The sequence below is a fragment of the Tachysurus vachellii genome, chromosome 6 (assembly GCF_030014155.1).
Source record: "Tachysurus vachellii isolate PV-2020 chromosome 6, HZAU_Pvac_v1, whole genome shotgun sequence".
NCBI classification, from domain to species: Eukaryota; Metazoa; Chordata; class Actinopteri; order Siluriformes; family Bagridae; genus Tachysurus; species Tachysurus vachellii.
Genome location: NC_083465.1, coordinates 18,531,782 through 18,552,148, shown reverse-complemented (window position 1 = coordinate 18,552,148; position 20,367 = coordinate 18,531,782). Strand labels below are relative to the sequence as shown.

General features: G+C 37.0%; 2 protein-coding genes across 5 annotated transcripts; both read right to left on the bottom strand.

Moving 5' to 3' along the window:
* Positions 1 to 143: 143 nt before the first annotated feature.
* Positions 144 to 7,312, bottom strand: cep68 (centrosomal protein 68). Of its 3 annotated transcripts, XM_060872692.1 has the most exons (9): positions 7,103 to 7,312; positions 6,594 to 6,662; positions 6,445 to 6,509; positions 4,643 to 5,019; positions 3,096 to 4,454; positions 2,894 to 3,016; positions 2,706 to 2,802; positions 1,082 to 1,210; positions 144 to 847 (listed from the first exon to the last, which is right to left on the bottom strand). In XM_060872692.1, exons 4-9 carry the CDS (start codon positions 4,931 to 4,933, stop codon positions 816 to 818), a joined length of 2,031 nt encoding a protein of 676 aa, XP_060728675.1. In that variant the 5' UTR covers positions 4,934 to 5,019; positions 6,445 to 6,509; positions 6,594 to 6,662; positions 7,103 to 7,312; the 3' UTR covers positions 144 to 815. The 3 variants fall into 3 exon arrangements, with proteins under 3 accessions (XP_060728675.1, XP_060728676.1, XP_060728674.1); XM_060872693.1 differs by lacking the exon at positions 6,445 to 6,509; XM_060872691.1 differs by lacking the exons at positions 6,445 to 6,509; positions 6,594 to 6,662 and having other exon boundaries at positions 7,103 to 7,311.
* An 897-nt stretch (positions 7,313 to 8,209) lies between these two features.
* Positions 8,210 to 18,873, bottom strand: slc1a4 (solute carrier family 1 member 4). Of its 2 annotated transcripts, XM_060872694.1 has the most exons (8): positions 18,164 to 18,873; positions 16,357 to 16,399; positions 15,137 to 15,202; positions 12,925 to 13,091; positions 12,186 to 12,419; positions 10,495 to 10,689; positions 9,914 to 10,048; positions 8,210 to 9,602 (listed from the first exon to the last, which is right to left on the bottom strand). In XM_060872694.1, the coding sequence occupies exons 1-8, from the start codon at positions 18,676 to 18,678 to the stop codon at positions 9,338 to 9,340; spliced, it is 1,620 nt and encodes a 539-aa protein (XP_060728677.1). In that variant the 5' UTR covers positions 18,679 to 18,873; the 3' UTR covers positions 8,210 to 9,337. The 2 variants fall into 2 exon arrangements, with proteins under 2 accessions (XP_060728677.1, XP_060728678.1); XM_060872695.1 differs by lacking the exons at positions 15,137 to 15,202; positions 16,357 to 16,399; positions 18,164 to 18,873 and adding an exon at positions 14,418 to 14,565.
* Positions 18,874 to 20,367: the final 1,494 nt, after the last annotated feature.

Below are 20,367 nucleotides of genomic sequence, written 5' to 3'. Positions count from 1 at the left end.
TTTATGTATACAAGACTGCATTGAAAAGCACAAACTAAAAATATGCTCTTATTTATAGAAGACAGGACAAAAAAACTAGGTTGTACAAAATTTATTTACTTGTTAAAAAAAAAAAAAAAAAAACACAACCAAAGATTACTTAGTTTATAATCCAAAAATAGATTCTTTATTTGAACATGGAGTGTTTGAAAACCTTACTGCAGTTTCTTTTTTACTATACATAACAGTATATAGGGCTTAAATCATGGTGCTTAATAAGGCATACACTGTGCAGCCTGGACAGAAGTGTACTGTGTAACCTGCTCAGATAGAAATTAAAGCTGCAGGGCTGCTATTGAGGATCAGTAAGCTCTTATTAAAACTTAATGAATAGCCCTAATAACCTGAGATCATGTTGTCTGCCAGGACACAAGAGCATTTCACTGTAACAGTGTTGCAAAATAATACTATTATGACGCTAAGTGACCTTTTTAGCACTATAACAGCAACATACAGTACATGTAACTGAACATGTCCAAAGTGAATGTGCAAAATTAAAAGTGCATCTGTGGTTGACATGCAATACAAGTGTCTTTACAAGTATAGCATAACAGAATTACATAAAGTTTAAAAGTAATGCACAACATAACCATAAATGTAAATGTCAAAGCATGATACAAATAGTGATCTGTTATTAACCAATACTGTAACTGACCAGAATTAAATAGATCATCAACCTCGAATTACGGCTTTGCTTCAGATTTCTTACACAACTGTAGCACCTGTATGTAAAAGTCCTGAAAGACATGTAACTGAGCACACTAGTACATTGTACTCTACTGATCCTGACTGCTGAATGATGTCTCTTCTGTTGGGGAAAAGAATGAAGGTTTGTAGTATTATATCCTACTAAATATAGGTCAATATCTATTTACATTGGCATCTATTTCACATGTAAATGAATACTCAGTAATCATTCATATATAACTGCCCAAACAAACAATATAAATTGTTATGCAGTGATTCATCATGGCAAATGTAAACCTTTTAACAAACCAAAAAACAGGTTTGTCTAATAAGAGTTTAATTGAGCATTGCTTACCTGTGTTGTCCTGAGAGTCTGGTTCAGTGAGACAGTCCATGGTGGATAAGATTGAGTTGAAAAGGTGATCTGAATGAGTCTCCAACACATGGGACTGCCTCTCTATAAGCATCAGTGTATCCTTCAGAACTGGACACCCATAAAAATAAAAGCATATACGGCAACAAAGTTATTATTTAAACAGATTGATTGGTAAATAACATTGAATGTTTTTATATGTACCCATTTGCAGTGCAAAGCTTCTACTGATATGAAATGCCAAGGGAATGGAAAAAAAAACTGAGCTGCCATTATATCATATCTTGTGTCTTGTTCTCCAGCTGGATTGCTGTCCTACATGACTTTGGAATTGAGTTGCAGTGTGCTATTTGTTCACAACTGGAATGCTACAACTTTATGCCACACACACAGCAAAATAAAGAAGTAAAAGCTTTAAACGCACTTTGAAACATTCGGTGGTTCATTAACACAATACAATACATCTTTCCAGGGAAAAAACATGACAAACAATTTTGGGAACTCACTGCTGACGTAGACGCATACCTTACATATGAGAACGTTTGTAAGACATTGTGTTCAACAGGGGGCGCTACTAACCAACAAGAGCACTTGTTTGTCACAGCACTTGAACTATGTCACAGAAGTTGAATCAATAAGAATAAGATACTTAAATGATATAATATGCTAATAATCATTGGCATTATTCATAGCATCTAGTCCATTAAAATTTGACATGTTTGATAATAATATTGGGGGCACGGTGGCTTAGTGGTTAGCACGTTCGCCTCACACCTCCAGGGTTGGGGGTTCGATTCCCGCCTCCGCCTTGTGTGTGTGGAGTTTGCATGTTCTCCCCGTGCCTCGGGGGTTTCCTCCGGGTACTCCAGTTTCCTCCCCCGGTCCAAAGACATGCATGGTAGGTTGATTGGCATCTCTGGAAAATTGTCCCTAGTGTGTGATTGCGTGAGTGAATGAGAGTGTGTGTGCCCTGCGATGGGTTGGCACTCCGTCCAGGGTGTATCCTGCCTTGATGCCCTATGACGCCTGAGATAGGCACAGGTTCCCCGCGAGGTAGTTCGGATAAGCGGTAGAAAATGAATGAATGAATAATATTATTTTGCTAAGACGTGCAGTTTTTCAGTTTACTAAATCGTGTAATACAAGTAGGGTTATATTCAAAGATATTACTTGTTTTAATCAAAAAGATACTGAGGTTTAAAACAAGCAATGTTTTATGTTATTTACAAGTATTTTAGAAAAAATATTATCAGAAATACTTATCTACTGTATCTATGTTTGTTCTGTTAACATGACCACACAACACAAACTCTTAATCCATGATCCATATTTTAGGCATATCTTTGAGCAAGCAAATAAAACAATAGAGATAAACATGGGGTAACAGATATGGACAGTAACAGTAACAGTGTCAAATTTGGTAAATTAACAAATTCTGGTTAAAAAAAACAAATAATAAATGCTTAACAAATGATATTAACAGAACAGAGATAAAAATGTAATTACACATTTGACTAGCCTCATAATATGTACACGTAAAAATAAATATTAATAGATTATTATTATTATTATTATCATTATTATTATTATTATAATAGAGACTCACAGGGAGAGGCTGAGTTCATACAGCACAAAAGAATCTCTCCAGTCTGGAGGACAGATGTTGTAAGTGGCCTGTGGGCTTGTACTTCCTCCTGAAAACTCTGGAAAAAATCACTTATTGATTCATTGATTGAATAATAAATCAAACAATGCATACATCCAGGTATTTTATATGCTGTTCATAGTACTGACCTTATAGTCAGCTAGAGAGGTTTTAACACTCTCAATGTCGACTGAAGGAGGGGAAAGGACATCCATCTTCTGTACCACCTTGTGCAACCATTGAGTCAGTTTTTGTAAATTTGAGCAGAACAGCTGACAATAAACCAAAGAAGTCACATTAGCTTCCATGACACTTGCAGTTAATTTAGTCCAACAGAAAATTTCATCTCACTTGTAAGTGCTGCAAGAGGGAAACCTGGGTCTCTTCCACCCCGTCATCAGTCTCCATCTTCCTCTTTAACTCGTATGAATACATTCCACTCCGCTGATCTACAATGGCTTCCACATCAGTCACCTGATGGCTGGCTGCCTGTACTCTAGAATCCAGTCCTTCCACCTGCACTGTGAGAGGAACATCTTCAGTAGACCCTTGCACACAAGTGGCCTCAGCTGCCAGTTTATCCACCTGTACTAATGACGAAGCACTCTCCCTCTTCAGAGGCTCCCAGTTTTTGGTGACTGGTTGACTTATCTGTGTTGTAATGTCTTTTAGTTTCTGAGAAAGATCTTGAATCTCCTGTAGCTGTTCAGGCAACTGGAGAAACTCCTCATCCCACTCACCGAGAGACCCCACATGGGGTAAGATGCTTGTGGACCTGATAAAGGTTGGGGCTGACCTGGATGCAGGAATGATGCCAGAATTCTTATAATGAAAGTTGTCTTTCTCACAATCCAGACTTTCCAATGATAAACCCACCTGCTCTATTAAGGAATTCATACTTCTAGATGCCCTGATACCTGTCGACTTGGAATCTGCCAATTTCTTCGGATTTGGACACTGAAATCCAAATGTTTGATTATAAGTTTGATCAGATCTGCCTTGTCTAATTCCAGAAAGAGGCTGGTCCAAAAAAGAAAGACTAGAAGAACTTAGAAAACTGTCCACTTCAATGCCAGAGTCTTGTAAAGGTTGATCAGTTTGCAACCTGTGTTTGTTTGAACTCCAGGCATTTGTCCTGTTGGGCCTTAGAGGGTATGTATAATCCAGGAGGGTCAGATACTCCTTGTCAGGGTCCCAGCTGGGAGACCTACGGTCTGGAGAAGGTGGTAAGGTACTGGGGATAGCACAGGCCCAGTAATTGTTTTGATAGTGGGACATTTGTTTAGGCTCAGATAAGTATCTCTTGCTGTTACTCACTGAGAAGCCAGTGTCAAGAAGGGAATGTCTCTCTTTCTTGTATGCTCTTGTGTTTGTACTTTTAGATATACAAGTTTGGGAATTGTATAAATGTGGTAAACAACGCTGGGTGGAAGTCCACTTTGGACTTAATGAGGCTGTAAGGCTCAAATCATCTAAAGGGGAACTACAAAGGCTTCTACTTTCAACTATATTTTCTGAATGAACAGGGCTGAAATTAGGTTCCCCATGAGAAGAACATAGCCTGAGCTCTGACAAATTCAAGGAAGCACACATTTCTTCCCTGGTTGATGAAAGAGAAGAAGCAGTGATCTGGGGATCACTTGTGTTATCCAAAATGTTAGAACCTGTCCCTTCTTGTGATTGACGATTTTCAGAATTACTCAACTGGCCCTGTGAAATTAAATATGGTTTCAATATGTTGCTAAAAAAATTTTATGTTTTTGCTACAATAATGCAAATACTAAGGTGCAAAATCCTAGATATACACCAGCTGATCTATAATCCTTAGCAACATATTAATCATGTCAACAGACATTAGAACACTGCCAAATCAAAATTATTAACGACTTTTAACTTACCCTTTCTGAGTACTCATGTGTGAGAGGATTCTTTAGGATTGAAATCTGGTGCTCTGTTGAGATCAGTGGCTTTCGGGCCATGTACAAGCTCCTGCCTGTCATGTACCTAGAAGTAGGTGCCATGGTAACAGTTTTTCTGCTAGCACCACCCTCTCTGTTGAAGTCCTTAGCGTCCTGGCCACGCAGTGACTTTGATGTGTCACAGGTTTCCTGTTTGAGATGACTTGTGTAGTCACTGCGAATAAAAGCTGGGATCCTGCTCTTACGTGTTCCATAGTTCCTCTGCTCCATTAGAGACAAAGTGTCTGATAAAGCTCAGTCAATTCCCAAAGCCACAGGAACACACCAAAACCCCCATTTGTTCTCAGATAGATAAACTGTCAAAATAAGGTGATCAAATATAAGGAGTCAACATCAGCTGAAGATACTTACATGCTGTACCATTATGTAGAAACACATAGTAAACCTATAAATCCACAGGACATTGCATGTGAAAAGCAAAATATGCTTAGTTAAATGCAGTGATGTGACTGGTACTTGATATGGTACAGTAAACCAATAGAGAGTACATGCTCAGGCTTGCCTGCTATTCAAGATTAAAATTTCTCTTTGTACGCTTCCACAATCTGCCAAGAATGTTCCAGGAAACCAACACAGAAAACAATAAATAAAGGAAGTCTGAAGATGAATATAAATAAAAAATTATAAAACACTGAAAATAATGAACAGCTTTTTATCCACAATCAAATGCATATGTCCGCTATGTATACTGCATATATCTATCATCATCAAATTCAATTTTAGTGCATTTTTATTATGAACTAATTTAAACCTATCAATCTGTGTTCTCAGGTTTTTCCACCTGGAAGGTGGATTGACTATGCTAACTTGCTTTGGGTGAACAAGCATGTGAATGTGTGTGTATACTGGTTTCTCATCCCAGCTTTGTGCTCAGTATTCCAGGTTCCGGTTTTGACTATGACGAGGATAAAATGGTTGCAGAAACTGAATGAATGAAAGAATGAATGAATGAATGAATGAAAACAAAAATAAAACAAAGAGTGAAAACTGATTAGGCTGTATGTTTGGTTGTGGTAACACGCAGTAGCATGCAGCGGCCACTCCAGATTCAATTGCTGCTATAACACTGTGTTCATTCTAGTATTTCTGCACACGCAATATTGTTTGAATGTACAGTATTTACACTGGTCGGCACTGTTTCTATTGTCTTTTGCGTATTGTCTTTTTTGTACTATCTTGTAATTTTTTGCCTGCACCGTCTTTTGTCTGCACCGTCTTTTGTCCTGCACTGTCTTGTCTGTCTTGTTTGTCTTGTCTTGCACTGTTTGCACCAGGCTGCACAGTTGCACTTTATGTGGCTAAGACTTAAGACTTACAAGTCCTTAGCTCTGTCTTTGCTTTTATGTATCACCATGATCCTGGAGAAACGTTGTCTCATTTCACTGTGTACTGCAACAGCTATATATGGTTGAAATGACAATAAAAGCTTCTTGACTTGACTCTTGACTTGGTAATGCTATTGATATTTGAAGGCTTGACATTATAGTATGAATGTCACTATACTATAGACACTATAGTCGAAATATTAATGTGAAACTTTAAATGCTGCATATGTAATAAATCTCATGATGGTGTTGTATTATGTCCCTATTGTGTTCCCATCCACAATCACTCTATCACACTCGTACTCTATCACATATAGACCTGCATGTTTGGACACCACCATGGCAACTACAGACTGAGAGCACTGAACCAAAATGCAGTGCAATCCAGTGACTTACCTCTTACAGTGTTCATGCTGTTCTCTTGAACTTAATTCAACACTTAGATTGTGTGGTGCATAAATCTGTGCATGAAAACCCAACGGTTTAGAAACTGACCAATCAAAGACTTCAGTATATTTCAGTGTAGAAATCAGTATTTTAGATACCTGAATTTGTCCAGTATATATCGCCTGTGTTTATAGTTATTCCTGAAGCTTCTCACCAGAAGGATCCACCTGTTTGAGTTGCATTTTAAATATTTAACCTGCCACATTATTCATTTAGACCTAAAACACGCTTTTAAAAACACAACACAGAAAGTCTGCAGGGAAAAAAGCTTTTCTGATTAATAGTTATAAATAATTAGTAATAAAGTCCTAAATATCTGATGATAAATAACTCGTATTATCGGTTACTAAATGACTAAATGGTTAACAAAGGAACATCTTCAGTAAAGCTGTGTTTTTTTTTTTTGTTTTTTTTTGTTTGTTTTTTTTTTTTTTTACCAGCAGCAATAAACTATCAAGTTATTGGTGACAAAGTGCGACAATTACATATATTACATTTATAATGAGCGTCAACCTGCACTAAATGTTATACCGCTTCTGATGATCACAAAGACAATCTTCATGTTAGAAGGCAGCCATTTTATGTAAGCTAATAATAGTGTAAATACCTTTTCTCTCCAGTGTAGCGTAGAAGTTTAAAAGCCCATTGTAGCCTATATGAAATCCAGACGCATATATAGCGCGTAATGAAGCGATCAACAGTTAAAATACGGTTCAGTTCGGTAGTTAAACGGTTCCTATTAAAGCCAAGCGGAAACAGCGGAAAAGCCCGAAGCAGCCAACCAATAGAAACATCAGCCTTCTTCAGTGGCCGACAACAGGAACGCTGAGGTTCCTCTTTACTTCTTTTGTGTTATTTACTTTTGTATATATTCATGTAGTCTGAAATTATTATGTTTATCATGATGATTATTATTATAATACCACATTATGTAGGTCAAATGCAGTGTCGTGCATAAAACTTACAATACAAAACATAATACTGAGAAAGTCTGAATATTTATATAAAGGTACATAAGAAAATCTCAAAAAATCATTAAATAATATTTTAAAATCAGCCTGATTTTGACAGCAGCGACACAGCATTGAATCAGTGTAAAGTGAACTGTAACATTTGTTATATCAACATTGATACAGCAGACTATACTGTACACTAGGTTGCTGAATTGGGTTATTAAACTTGTGAGATTTAACCTAAAATTGTGCATCTAGTGGACCTTTAAGCAAGATTGAAGGTACATAATTTACTTTTAGAATAGAGCGTTAAAGGTAAACAGCGTGCACATTTCCTGAGAAAAGATTCTAGATTACAAAGCAGTTTATATTACCATTCCAGAGACAAGGTATAATCCAGTTAAGTGGCCATTTTCCCTTGAGAATGTAACAAATCCTTCAGTAAATTTGTATTATACACACTGACACACTGACACACGGTGACTTAGTGGTTAGCACGTTCGCCTCACACATCCAGGGTTTGGGGGTTCGATTCCTGCCTCCGCCTTGTGTGTGTGGAGTTTGCATGTTCTTCCCCTGAGCACAGGCTCCCCGTGACCCGAGGTAGTTCGGATAAGCGGTAGAAGATGAATGAACATAATGGGACACATAATTCTGTCTTTTTCTTACAGTTTCACATTTTAAATGTGAAAGCCTGAAAACACTGACAAAATTGTTCATTGTGTGCAACACCACAAAAAACAAACAAAAAAACAACAGGCCTCTTTGCTCTTCATTTAATGACATAAAGATACAGCTAAGAAAGAAATCAGTAGTAATTACATAGTTAAGTCACAGTTTGAGATTGAATAGTGTAGTCCTGTATGTACCGGTAATATCTCATTAACATAGTATTAACTTGTTAAACCAGCCAATGACACATGTTGCCAATTTGGCATCCAATGATCTTAACATATAGATTAAGAAAAATCTGTTTAACAAATTTTGTATAAAAGTAACAAAATTATAAGGAATTATGCGAAATCACGAGTTTACCTATCACTAATAATTCATATAATACATTTAAAATCAATATTTAAAAAAACGCTTTAAACTGAATTATTTCACATTTAGTTGCAAATCAATACTGAAATCTAAACACATATTTTCTTTTGTCTATCAGTGGTCTACTGAATGTACTCAACTGAACATAAGAAAAAGGAAAATGACAGTACTTTTACATTTATAACACTGGGTGTCACTACATTATCTTACCATAATAGCATTTCTGTGACACCCACTGGACATTAGATGTCAGCATGGAGCACAAATGGAGTATATTCAATGACACTTTTCTTATGATTATGACCAATAAAATTATGTGCCAAAATACATATTCAGATAGTCACTTTGCAATGCAGGCTCCATCAAATCTCAGTGTCCCAAGACCAGACTCAACTGGCCTGTGATAAGACATTAAGCCATTAGTGAAACAAATATTTACAGAAAATGTTTTCTTATCCATCTTCAAAATCGTTAATGTTTTACCGGTGAGGTAAAGACACAGCAAATAAATAGAGCCAGTGAAAGAGGTCATTCTGTAAATGATTCTCTTCACTATCTTTAACAGCTACTTGAAATAGGGAATATTCTCCGTTTAGACATGTAAAAACTGGACATTTTTTCCCAAAGAGAGATTAATATAAATGTTTTGGCACAATAAAAATGGTATGAATATAACCATCATTTTACTGTCTCATCCATTCTATTGTACTAATTGTGCACAAAACAGATATACAGTAACAGGAGTTATGGCCCATATTCCCAGATTTTAGAAAGGAAAAAGCAATGATTGATTTTGGAAATGCTTTGAATTTATAAACTTCTTTCAGTGGTTAAAAGAAAGTAGGTTAGAACATGGACTCCACACCATCCTTTTCATCAGCAGAGTTATGTGAGCAGTCATCAACCAGTTTTTGTTGTGTGACGAGAGGTGAGGTCTCCTCTTCAGCCTGGACATTAGCCACAGCTTCCACTTTAACCTCCTTTAACTCCTCCTCTTCCTGCTGCTTGCCCAAATGTTTTTGCTTTTTCATCTCCTGCTCATTTATATGGTGCAAGATCCCAGCACCCAGAGCATCACCTTCCACATTTACCACAGTCGTGGTACGATCCCTGAAAAAAGAATGTGAATGCAGACAGGCAGACAGACAGTCATGCACAAAATACCGATATATAAATAACGTGTTACTAAATCCTCAAGCATGTGTTAAATCACACATGACATTTAAAGAGAGCAAGACATCACACTGAAAAATAAGAGTCTGCAGCTGTACTTTAAGAATTTGTGCATATTGCATTGTAGTTCCAGATATGTGGTATGACATACGCTAAATTAGAATTAGACAAACTGCAATAAAAAATTAACTGAAATAATTTATGTGCAGCAGGGAGTAATGAACTTTATGTAATACAAGATTTCTTACACAATCCAGTCCACAGCCAGCATTAGTGACAGATCATTGGTAGGCAGGCCAATGGCTTCCAAAATAATTGCGATGGTGATGATTCCTCCAGCTGGAATGCCTGCTGCTCCAACACTGGACGCTGTTGCTGTCACACTGCAAGAAGGACAGAAAAATCTCTTTCACTTAGGTTAAGGTTTTAAACAACTGTTTGACAATTTGAGTTAAAATCCCAAGACTCCCTAAGAGTCACTGTTGGGCTCTTGAGTATTGCCCTTAACCCTCAGCTGCTTAGACTCCATTCTATCTCAATTTGAATTCACTTTATATCACAAAATATTAAACAAATGAATAAACATACAAGTAATTAGTGCCTACCCTTTGTGGTATCTCTCTCAGAGCTTGCAGTAGTTAAAGAATCTGAGAAGCAACCTGTGCTAGTAAAAGTAGATCACTCTTAATAGCACTGGGTTGGCCTAAGATAGAGCCTGTATGGGTTATTTTAACTCATGGGACAGGAAAGCTGCCAAGAACACATTCTCTGTGTCTATTTATAGGCGTGGTTACTCTGTCAGATGTTATGCCTTCAGTAATGCACTTACAGAATAGTGAAGATCTGGCCTGCATTGAGGTCGACATTGTTGAGCTGGGCAATGAACACGGCAGCAATGCACTGGAAGATAGCGGCTCCATCCATGTTTACAGTAGCTCCGATTGGCAGGATAAAACGGCTAATCCTTTTATCCACACCATTGTTCTCCTCAACACATTTAATCATGGAGGGCAGTGTTGCTGAGCTGAGTAAGCAGAAAATACAAGTCAAAATGAAAACAATGACAGACAACAGAGATAACTAGTACACTGAGAGTTCATGGACACATAAACCTGCAATACTTCCTTATAATCAGTTTACAGTTTAAATTAATCATAAAGATTAATTAATTAAAATTAATAAAAAATTTAAATGCAACAGGACCTAGAGCTCAACCTTAAATGATCCTAATAAATAAAAGAGCTCTATTTTCTCTGGGAACAGATGAAGACAGATTGCCAAAGCTTACATTTTCAATCAAATGAAGCCAACATCTGGGTAATGTTGTGGTGTAAACTCCAAAGCATGCAAATAAGTTGAATATAGTGTTAATTTCGTCAGACGAGACGAGACGAGACGAGACGAAATATGTTCGTCAACAACCTTTTTTTTCATGACTAAGACGAGACGATGACAAGACTGCACCACTGTCCAAAAACGCTGACTAAGACTAAATTAACATGCATTATTGTTACGAAAAAAGACGAGACAAAAATGTTTTGTATAAAATAAAAACTAAGAGAAAATCTCTCTTCATTTTCGTCTACAATTTTCTCTGCTTTTTCATCAGCTGTTACGCCTTTAAAATATTCAGAACGAGTTTGCAGCTTCGCACTGTTGTTCAAGTTACAGGTCTGCGAAGCGGGTCCCGCTTATTATATTGCTACCTACCAAATAAATCGATAATTTGACTCAAAATGATGATTTAAAAAGGAGTTTATTGATTTAAAAACAATTGTATTGTTTCCGCTAAAGAAAATAGTGCGCTCCATCTCTACGTTTAGAATCCTGTGTGTCCATGGCAACGCTCTGTTTTTCATGGCAACGGTGTGTTATAGTTTGCAGCGGTCTGTTATCAAGAAATAAAATAGTGCGTGCGTAGAAAGAATTCGTCCACACGCCGCTCAGATAAATAAATAAATAAATAAATAAATAAAAACTCCTGAGCGCAAGTCCACCCTAGGTCTAGGCAGGCTTTTTGTGTTAAATTATTTTCCTGTCGCTGCGCAGGCTCTTTTATTGTACATGACAGCTTATGTCCCGATGACTGGTCTATGCATTACGATTAAAAGCAGTATCAATAAAGTAAAAAATGTGATGTTTAAACGAGTGTTCTCAACTCATGCTACAATTTTTTGACTAAAACTAGACTAAAATTAAAAGACTTTTAGTCGACTAAAACTTGACTAAGATACCTTGAGTTTTCTTTTGACTAAAACTAGACTAAAATTACGAGACTTTTAGTCGACTAAAACTAAGACTAACAAAAAAGATATGTGAATGACTAAATATGACTAAAACTAACAAGGACATTTGGCACAAGACTAAGACTAAGACTAAATTAAAAATAGGTGACGAAATTAACACTAGTTGAATATACAGATCACAGTGTGGATTGAAATCTGAGCTGCCATTAGACTTGTGTTTGGGCAAAGAAAACTTGAACACTGTACACAATGCTACAAACACAAAAGGAATTACCTGGAACAGGTAGCGAAGGCTGTGGTAAAAGGTGTGATCAGGCCAGAGAGGAAGGTGAAGGGATTTTTGCGGGTGAGCCCAAAGTAGATAAGAGGTAAGACAATGCCACCATGAATAATGTGGCCCAAGATTGAGGCAAAGATGTATTTTCCTAAGCTGGTGACAAGCAGAACCACATCCTCCATCTCCACAATCTTACTGCCTACCAGGAACATGATGCCAACTGGTACATACCTGTAAGACACATTGTTATACTGTACAATATGTTGTATATCATATGTTGTATTATCATAAATTATTTACATTTTAAAAGAGTTTATCTGCCACAGAGACAAATTTATAGCTATTAAGTGTTTAATGTCCATGATCCATACATGTATGCAACGACCTTCTACCCAAAACAATGTAAAAAAAAAAAAAGATTTAAATGTACTTTAGAGACGATTTACAGCAAATAAATATGCATTTGCAAAAGGCAAATTTATTTGCTGTAAATCGTCTCTAAAGTACACTTAAATCATTCAAAATAATTTTCTCTATACCATGCAATAAGACAACCTGACAATGAAACTGTTTGTACTGTAAGCTACTCTAAGGCAAATTTCTCATTGAGAATTATTAATTTCAGAAAATGTTTAGAGACAACTATCGGACTGGGGTCAGTTCTTCACAAATATCAAGGCACACAGCTGGCATCCACTATTATCAATTTGATCTTTAATCAGAAGGTTTCACTCACCACATGATCCAAGATACCAGTACCATAGTGGCTTCATTGAACGCATTAAAGAAACGTATGAGCTCCTCCCCTTCAGCTCCTAGCTTTCTCAAGGCCACTCCAAACACCATAGCAAATAGAACCAAGCCAAGAATGTTCATCCCATCTGCTTCTGTTCCCACTGGCACCTGCAACCAACCACATAGTTCTTTAGATATCAGCCTTGTTCAAGTTGCTTACTTTCACAAAAAACACAGTGAGATAAACTAATCAAAGCATGTTAAGATAATTTCAATCATATTTTGAACATGATTAGAAATAATTCTGAATGTACTGTAAATATAGACCTTCACTTGGCCTTCAAGAATTTTACATGTCTTCTTTTGTTTATTTTGGAATTTAGTATTTTTTCTGTTATCATTTCTCCTCTCAGTGGTAGTGCCTGCATTATTTTAGTAATAGTATCCCTAACTTCATGTTTTTGTAACCATCTACAGCACTGGGAATGTCAATATATCGACATGTATTTTGATATATTTTGTGCCCACTATGAATTGGATTGACTGCTTACAGCAAAACTGCACAAGTGATCCTATTTGAACTTTTTTGCTTTCAAAACAGAAGACCTTAAAAACAAACAACCAAACCAAAGAGCAAATTCAAAGAGCAGTGTTTTTTCTTGTTGTCTCACCCCAATGTTTAAACATCATTCCGTGTCATGGACAAATGTTCATCCCGGTATAATAAGTGGGAGGCTATATAGAGGAGTGTATTTGGTTATTTTCACAGGCATGTTGCACAGTATTCTTAAAATAACATAAACACAGAAACCCTGGATGTTCAGAAACACTGGCTGTGCTGTCTCACTTACAGATCTTTTAGATAGCAGTTCACTGAAATGTAGCTATTTATGAAAAACTGGAAGTTTCAATGAAGAATATATAAATTGATATAAATTGATAAATATATAAATAAATACATAAAATTTTAAAACACATAATTATTCCTTACACAATTATTTAATGGTGGATAAATTCAATTCTTAATGTGCATACAGGACAGCAGAACAGTGCTAATCTATTTAAATGGAATTTTCACTGATTGACGTCTTTGCTCTACGCACAACCTGAGCTCATGCTCATGCTTTAGTTTAATTTCATACAAACGACCTGTGTGGATTGTTAAAAATGTTAGACCATGTTGCTCTGCCAGTTCCTCCAATTGTTTTTAGTATGGGTAAGATCCCTGCTTTCAAATAGTTTTACATGGGAACGGGTTAAAGCATTCACATTGGAATGAGAATGTGAAGGGACCACATTGGCAATTACCCAAATACCAGGCTCCTTGAGACTCATGCTTATCTCATGTATGCCTGACGTGAATAATGAAAAAACGATTTCTGACCGAAGTATTATAAATCAAAAACTATTTTTCTTCATTTTATGTAAACATAGTGAATAAACATAATGATTACTACTGAAAGATTTGATGGAGGAAAGAAACAATCATTTTACCTGGAAAGACCTTTGTGTCCCAATAAAGTTTAATGCTGCTGTTCTGAAATACATAATAACTAAAGCTCTTCTGGAAAGACTTGCCATCTCCAGCTGTTCAAGTGTTTTTGTTGCTGAAGAGTGGCAAGTGCATCTGTAGCAACTATGCAGCATGCAAACAAACACCATGTGTATTCAGAGCAGCCAAACAGTCAGCACAACCATGGAAAAGGTTCTCACGGAATCAAAGCCAGGCCTGTGCCAAAAACCTCAAAAAACTGATTATAGTCTTTGATATTCAGTGAAGTGAAGCCTAACATTTAGGCACTACAACTCAGACGGAGGCTGAAAAAAGCCTATCCTGTGTTTATCATAGGAAGAAGAAAAAAATATGTTTGTAAATTCTGCATCTTAATAAACATCACATTTTATTGCCTTAATTCCAAACAGTATGAACATGACTTTGTTCATAAATTGTGGCAACTGTATAATACAAATAATAAATAATAATAATTTTGGTAAAAAGAATACAGAGCATGCTTAACATCAACAGTTTATTTCTGTGTTGTGAGGCATATGTCGCTGTATATCACATTGTTTCATATAACAGCCCACAGTACATTATTTGGCAACAACAAAAATGAGAACAAATGAATACTTTAGTAACAGCAATCAGAATGCTGTGGAACAATATAACGTTGGTATGTCTGTTTACATAACTTGCAAAAGAAAATGGATACCTTTTGATAGAGTACAGTCCCATTTGTTGTGTTTCCCACTGCGATCTTCTTGTAGTCTGTAGCATACTAAAACAAAAAGATGAGATTATTATATGTTTATAAATATAGTGCTTTGTTAGCAATATATAATAGACATGTCTGCCTATATTATCCATAACTTTAAATTTCAACTTATTGACATTTCTGTGAGCTGTGAAGTGAAGATATCTCCATGAATCAACTAAGTCTCTCCAGAAATCTACAAAAGCCTCATTTAAAGCACAGTTAAAAAGAACCTGCCAACTGGCAAACACATGGACAATGATGCTGCTACTCAGAGGCTCCTCTTGTTCAGAACTTAACTATGTCAGCTGGGGTCTCCCAGCATGCCCTATTTACTGGGTAATATATAAACCACAGGCTTGAACATCCACAAATAGTCATTGATATTTAATCTTTCAAGGTGGATAATAATGAGTCTCTCTGACTATAACCTGACTATCTGACCCATAAGTCTTTTAACCACCAATTAGGCTATTAATTAAGATATGAGTTTGACATGAATTCAGTTCACATTAACTTCAGTAGAATTTTAGGTACTAAAACTTTAGAAAAATTTAAAAAAATTTTTTTAGAACTTTAGGTAGAATAGGAACGGAGGCTGAATTTTATTTTTAATGCATCAACTTTACATCTGTGTCCTGGCTACTGGAATTTAGGTATGGCACGTTTATTTTTTCATTTACACTGGTTTAACTTATCTTGTTACAGGTATCTGTATGACTGACTCAGACCAGAATCTGTGAGGGCATTGCACACTCAGCTGAACACATTCCCCACTGTGCCTGGTGACATTATTTTCCACCCCTAACACAACCCTGTGACCCTTTTACTGCCTTCTGTAAAACTCACAAGTCTGAGCAGCCACCCATGTACTACATCCTAGTAAAGCATGCCAGGTTGCCAGGCATCAGGGAATGGAATACCCTTGCTATGGCAACGAATGGGCAGCATTTAATGGTGAGAGAAAGCATGATAGATATTTATTAGGCAAAGAGAACAAAGCTCACACCAGTCAGAGACTCTTCATTAAGCACTGTAGGTCTGTTAATATGGAGGGACTGAGGTTTGAGAGTGGCAATAAATACCAAGGCTAAACTGATGCTACTGGGGTATGGATTTTGTATACCTTGTTACCAGACTGAGTTGAACTATCAAAAGGAAGGAAGAAAGATACTCACTGAGCGGAAAGCAGCCGCCACCAGGTTAGATGGAAAGAGGTTTCTGTGATGAAAAAAAGTGATGCACATTAAAACATACTTCTACTGCTTCTTCTCTGAATTATCATTAGGCAGCATTGCTGTATATAATACACATGACTTGCTCTCTCACACTTTTTTCTGTAAAAACAATAACTTTTTACATGTCATATGTAATGTACGAGTCTTAAATTATGCAAATTTATTTCAGCTTAACTAAAACACCCTGAATCATGTTACACAAGCAGATTAATCTGTTGACCCAGTGAACAAAGGTAAAATAGGTTGTTATCTGTTTTAACCCATTAATATAGAGATGCATTCAATTTGAATTACATAATTGAAGCCTTTTGCACAAAGGTAATGTTATAAAACCATCACCAATTTTAACTGAAAATTGCTTTGGCCAAAACAAAAGAAACAACATAAAAAATTAATTCCCAAAGTCACAAAGGCAAAGTTTAGTCAGATTGAATTGTCACAACAGGTGTCATTTATGAGGCTCTTATACTCTCCACCTGGTCATGAAGCGTAACACCATCAGTTTTTCCCAGACAAATGGACTAAATCCCACAGTAACCCATATGTTTGTTTGGCCAGCTGTGTGTTTGCTTTCTGTCCATCCAGTGCTTGAACTGTTCATTAAACATTTTACAGTCAACCTAGCTTGTTTAAATCGTTTAAATCGGAAATCAGCAAGTAACACTCTGCAGGCTCACCTTCATTATTCACAAAACAATACCAACAACACATGTGAGGTGAGAATATTGTCAGGTAATGTAATACCCTGACCCTTTTTTGGCTGCTACATATACCTTTACCATAGATGGAGACATTGCTGCTGTCAATCATTCCCAAAAATGTGGTCTTTACAACCAATGAGGTGCACACCATCCCTGGTTAAGCATCACTGTAAGGGCATTCAAGACCTGTGCACTAAAGGCTCTTAGAGAATTTCCCATACTGCTAGAGTGCAGTCTTTAGTTGGCAATTCATTACAAGTGGTCAAATCCACAGGCACAGATGATCTAATTGAGAGTGACAGTAGATCTGCTTAGGGAGATCCAAACAATAATGAAAGCATTATTGAAATCCAAGGACTTACTGGCTATGTTAGAGTAGTGTTAGTGCTAGTGTTAGAGGAAAAAAAAAAATAAAGTTTGATAAGATAACATGTTGTTTCCCCTATGGCAAAGTTATTAATATAGTCAACTCATGTCTTTCACTTTCAGGTGTCCCACTCAAGCCCCCAAAGTTCATTTCTGACTACATTTCTGTCATTTAGCAGACACCCTTATACAGAGTGACTTACATTTTTATTTCAATTTATACAACTGAGCAATTGAGGGTTAAGGGCCTTGCTCAGGGGCCCAGCAGTGGCAGCTTGGTGGACCTGGGATTTGAGCTCACAACTTTCTGATCAGTACTCCAACACCTTAACCACTAGGCGACCACATCCCTACTACACTATTGTCACCAAAGTCTAAAAATAATGTAACTGAGAAAGTGTAAGAAACCATCCAAAAACAGCAGAACACCTGAAAGTGGTTAGTTTCAAGTACAATAAACGTACATATCAAATTCGTAAATTTAATTTCCATGGTTTTATTATTACTGTTTTGCCTTACCCTGGCATAATAAAAGAAGTAATGATATGTAAACTTATCTTTTAATAAATGTTTTAAATACCTTTTTCTGGTTTTATCATTTACAATTTTTTTCAAACTTATGCACACTTTTGCCTTAAGTGTAGATATTATAACCAGAGCATGTAAGCTAAAACCAGTACCTTGCTAGATCTAAGAACGAGTCGGTTGTCTCCTTGTTATTGGTGACGCTCTCCAGCGCCAGGTCGTTGGTGTTGAGCGCTCCAGCGCCAACCCCGGGCTTGATGAGGAAAGCCAGGGCGACGCCGATGGACGAGGCTATGAGCGTGGTGACCAAAAAGTAGGACACGGCGATGCCTCCGAGTTTCCCCAGGGAGCGAGTGTCCAGGCTGGCAGCGCCCGAGATTAGGCTGCACACCACGAGAGGCAGGATGATCATCTTCAGCATCCTCAGCAGCATCTCACCGGGAAACGCGAAGTAAGTCATCTGCGCTCGTGTCAGGTTCATTTTGCGGACCATTACGCCAAGCCCGACGCCCACAAGGACCCCGGACACCGTCAGAATCACTACAAGATTTCTGCGTAAAAAAGACATTAATTTATCTTTGAAATTCCTCTTCTCTGATTTCCCGGAGACGTCTGGAATAACGGTCTCGGACACAGCGTGCCCGTTAATTTCACTTTTCTTCTCCGTCATGATTAAAAAAAGATTCAAACTGTTTTCTAAGTAACAGATATGAGGCTGGAGACCTGTTTATGACTATCTGTATTCTGAAGAGAACAGATTACGCTATATATCCTAGCCCCAAAGGAAGTGTGCGCGCACAATGCGAGTAAAAGCGCAAGAAAGACCGTGTTACCGGCGCGACTTGCATGTGCTCCAATGGGCTGACTATCAGTGCGCACGCGCTTTGCCCTCTTACGCTTGAAGATGAAATGATGCAACTTCAGGGACTGTTGCTATTCAGGAATATTGTTTTATTCATTGTTAACTGTTTGACACATAAAGTGACACGTAACTAATTTTACAAAATTGTTTTGGTAAATGTCGTACTAAGCTAAGACCGAAAGCCAACATGGGGTAATTGATTTATTTTCATTATAATGTGAGTGATCATTTCATTGGACTGTTTACATTTAACTTGCATTATCAAGCATCATTACAATCATTACCATGATACCATGTATCTATCTATCTTTGTCTATCTTGCTGGCTGGCTACATTATATGACCAAAGGTAGGTAGCTAGTTATTCTACACTATATTATTATAGCTACTCTGTATGTGGACACCTGACTAGGACACCTATTTGTGTTTTTCCCCCTCACTGTTGCTGCAAAATTGGAAGTACCAATTGAGTTTTGCACACCAGGCCTTGGCATCAGTGTCCAACTTTTGAGCACAAATACCCACAACCACATTCCACAATCTAGTGAAAAGTCTTTCCAGACAAAAAAGGAGTTGAACTTATACCTGCGCTTTAAGTGGGGACCAACTCTGTGTTAATCCCCATTATATGGTATGGGCACATATATGTGTGTGATGGTCATGTGTGCACATGTTTCTGGCCATATCGTGTATAAAGTTCCCTTTATATATATATATATATATATATATATATATATATATATATATATATATATATATATATATATATATATATAAATAAAACAAGTTCCTGATCAAACCAGGACGTTTGAAGATGTGAAACTGCACACTCAAGCTATACTAACACTGTCTATGTTAACAAAAAAATCTGGCCGAACTGGCTGGTTGCATAGAAGGCAAGGTGGAATATCTTGTAGATTTTTGTTTTTACAAAACCATTTTGTTTTTCGTTGAAATAATTGTGGACTGTGTTGTGCATTGCTAGACAGGTTATTTTAATTGTTTTATATTTTTATATTTACTATTTTCATAATAGCTTCATTTCAGTAATAAAATTAAGTCTGTATAGATCTACAAAAAAAATAAACAATAAATATCTTATCACATGCAGCATTACGTGCAACATTTTTTTTTACAGGATTAAGTTTTATGTATTTATTATTTAGGCAATGTCCCCAGGCAGGATCCCCAATTTGACTATGAGCTTAGAGTACTCTCAGAGATTCAGTGCACATACTTTATGTGCCATTGTGGGTTTCCTCTGGGTTTTCTGGTTTCCTACCACCTACCAAAAATATAGCAGTAGTAATAAGGTGTGAATGTGTGTGCAGGGTGTGCAGGGGATCCTGTCTGCACCACAACCAACTTCCCAGAAAACCCAGTAAAGGCTCCTGACCCACTGTGGACATGTCCAGGATAAATCAGGCATTCATTGTGTGTGTGTGTGTGTGTGTGTGTGTGTGTGTGTGTGTGTGTGTGTGAGAGAGAGAGAGAGAGA

What these genes read in the sequence shown, in the direction of transcription:
- slc1a4 (XM_060872694.1), bottom strand. Translation starts at nt 18,678, where the DNA reads ATGACGGAGAAGAAAAGTGAAATTAACGGGCACGCTGTGTCCGAGACC. An exon ending in TGGCGGCTGCTTTCCGCTCA is followed by an intron (nt 15,203 to 16,356) that starts GTGAGTATCTTT and finishes TTTTTGTTTTAG; the next exon opens with TATGCTACAGACTACAAGAA. An exon ending in CTGGTATCTTGGATCATGTG is followed by an intron (nt 12,420 to 12,924) that starts GTGAGTGAAACC and finishes TGTGTCTTACAG; the next exon opens with GTATGTACCAGTTGGCATCA.
- cep68 (XM_060872692.1), bottom strand. Translation starts at nt 4,933, where the DNA reads ATGGAGCAGAGGAACTATGGAACACGTAAGAGCAGGATCCCAGCTTTT. An exon ending in CACATGAGTACTCAGAAAGG is followed by an intron (nt 4,455 to 4,642) that starts GTAAGTTAAAAG and finishes TTAATTTCACAG; the next exon opens with GGCCAGTTGAGTAATTCTGA. An exon ending in AGACTCTCAGGACAACACAG is followed by an intron (nt 848 to 1,081) that starts GTAAGCAATGCT and finishes TTTCCCCAACAG; the next exon opens with AAGAGACATCATTCAGCAGT.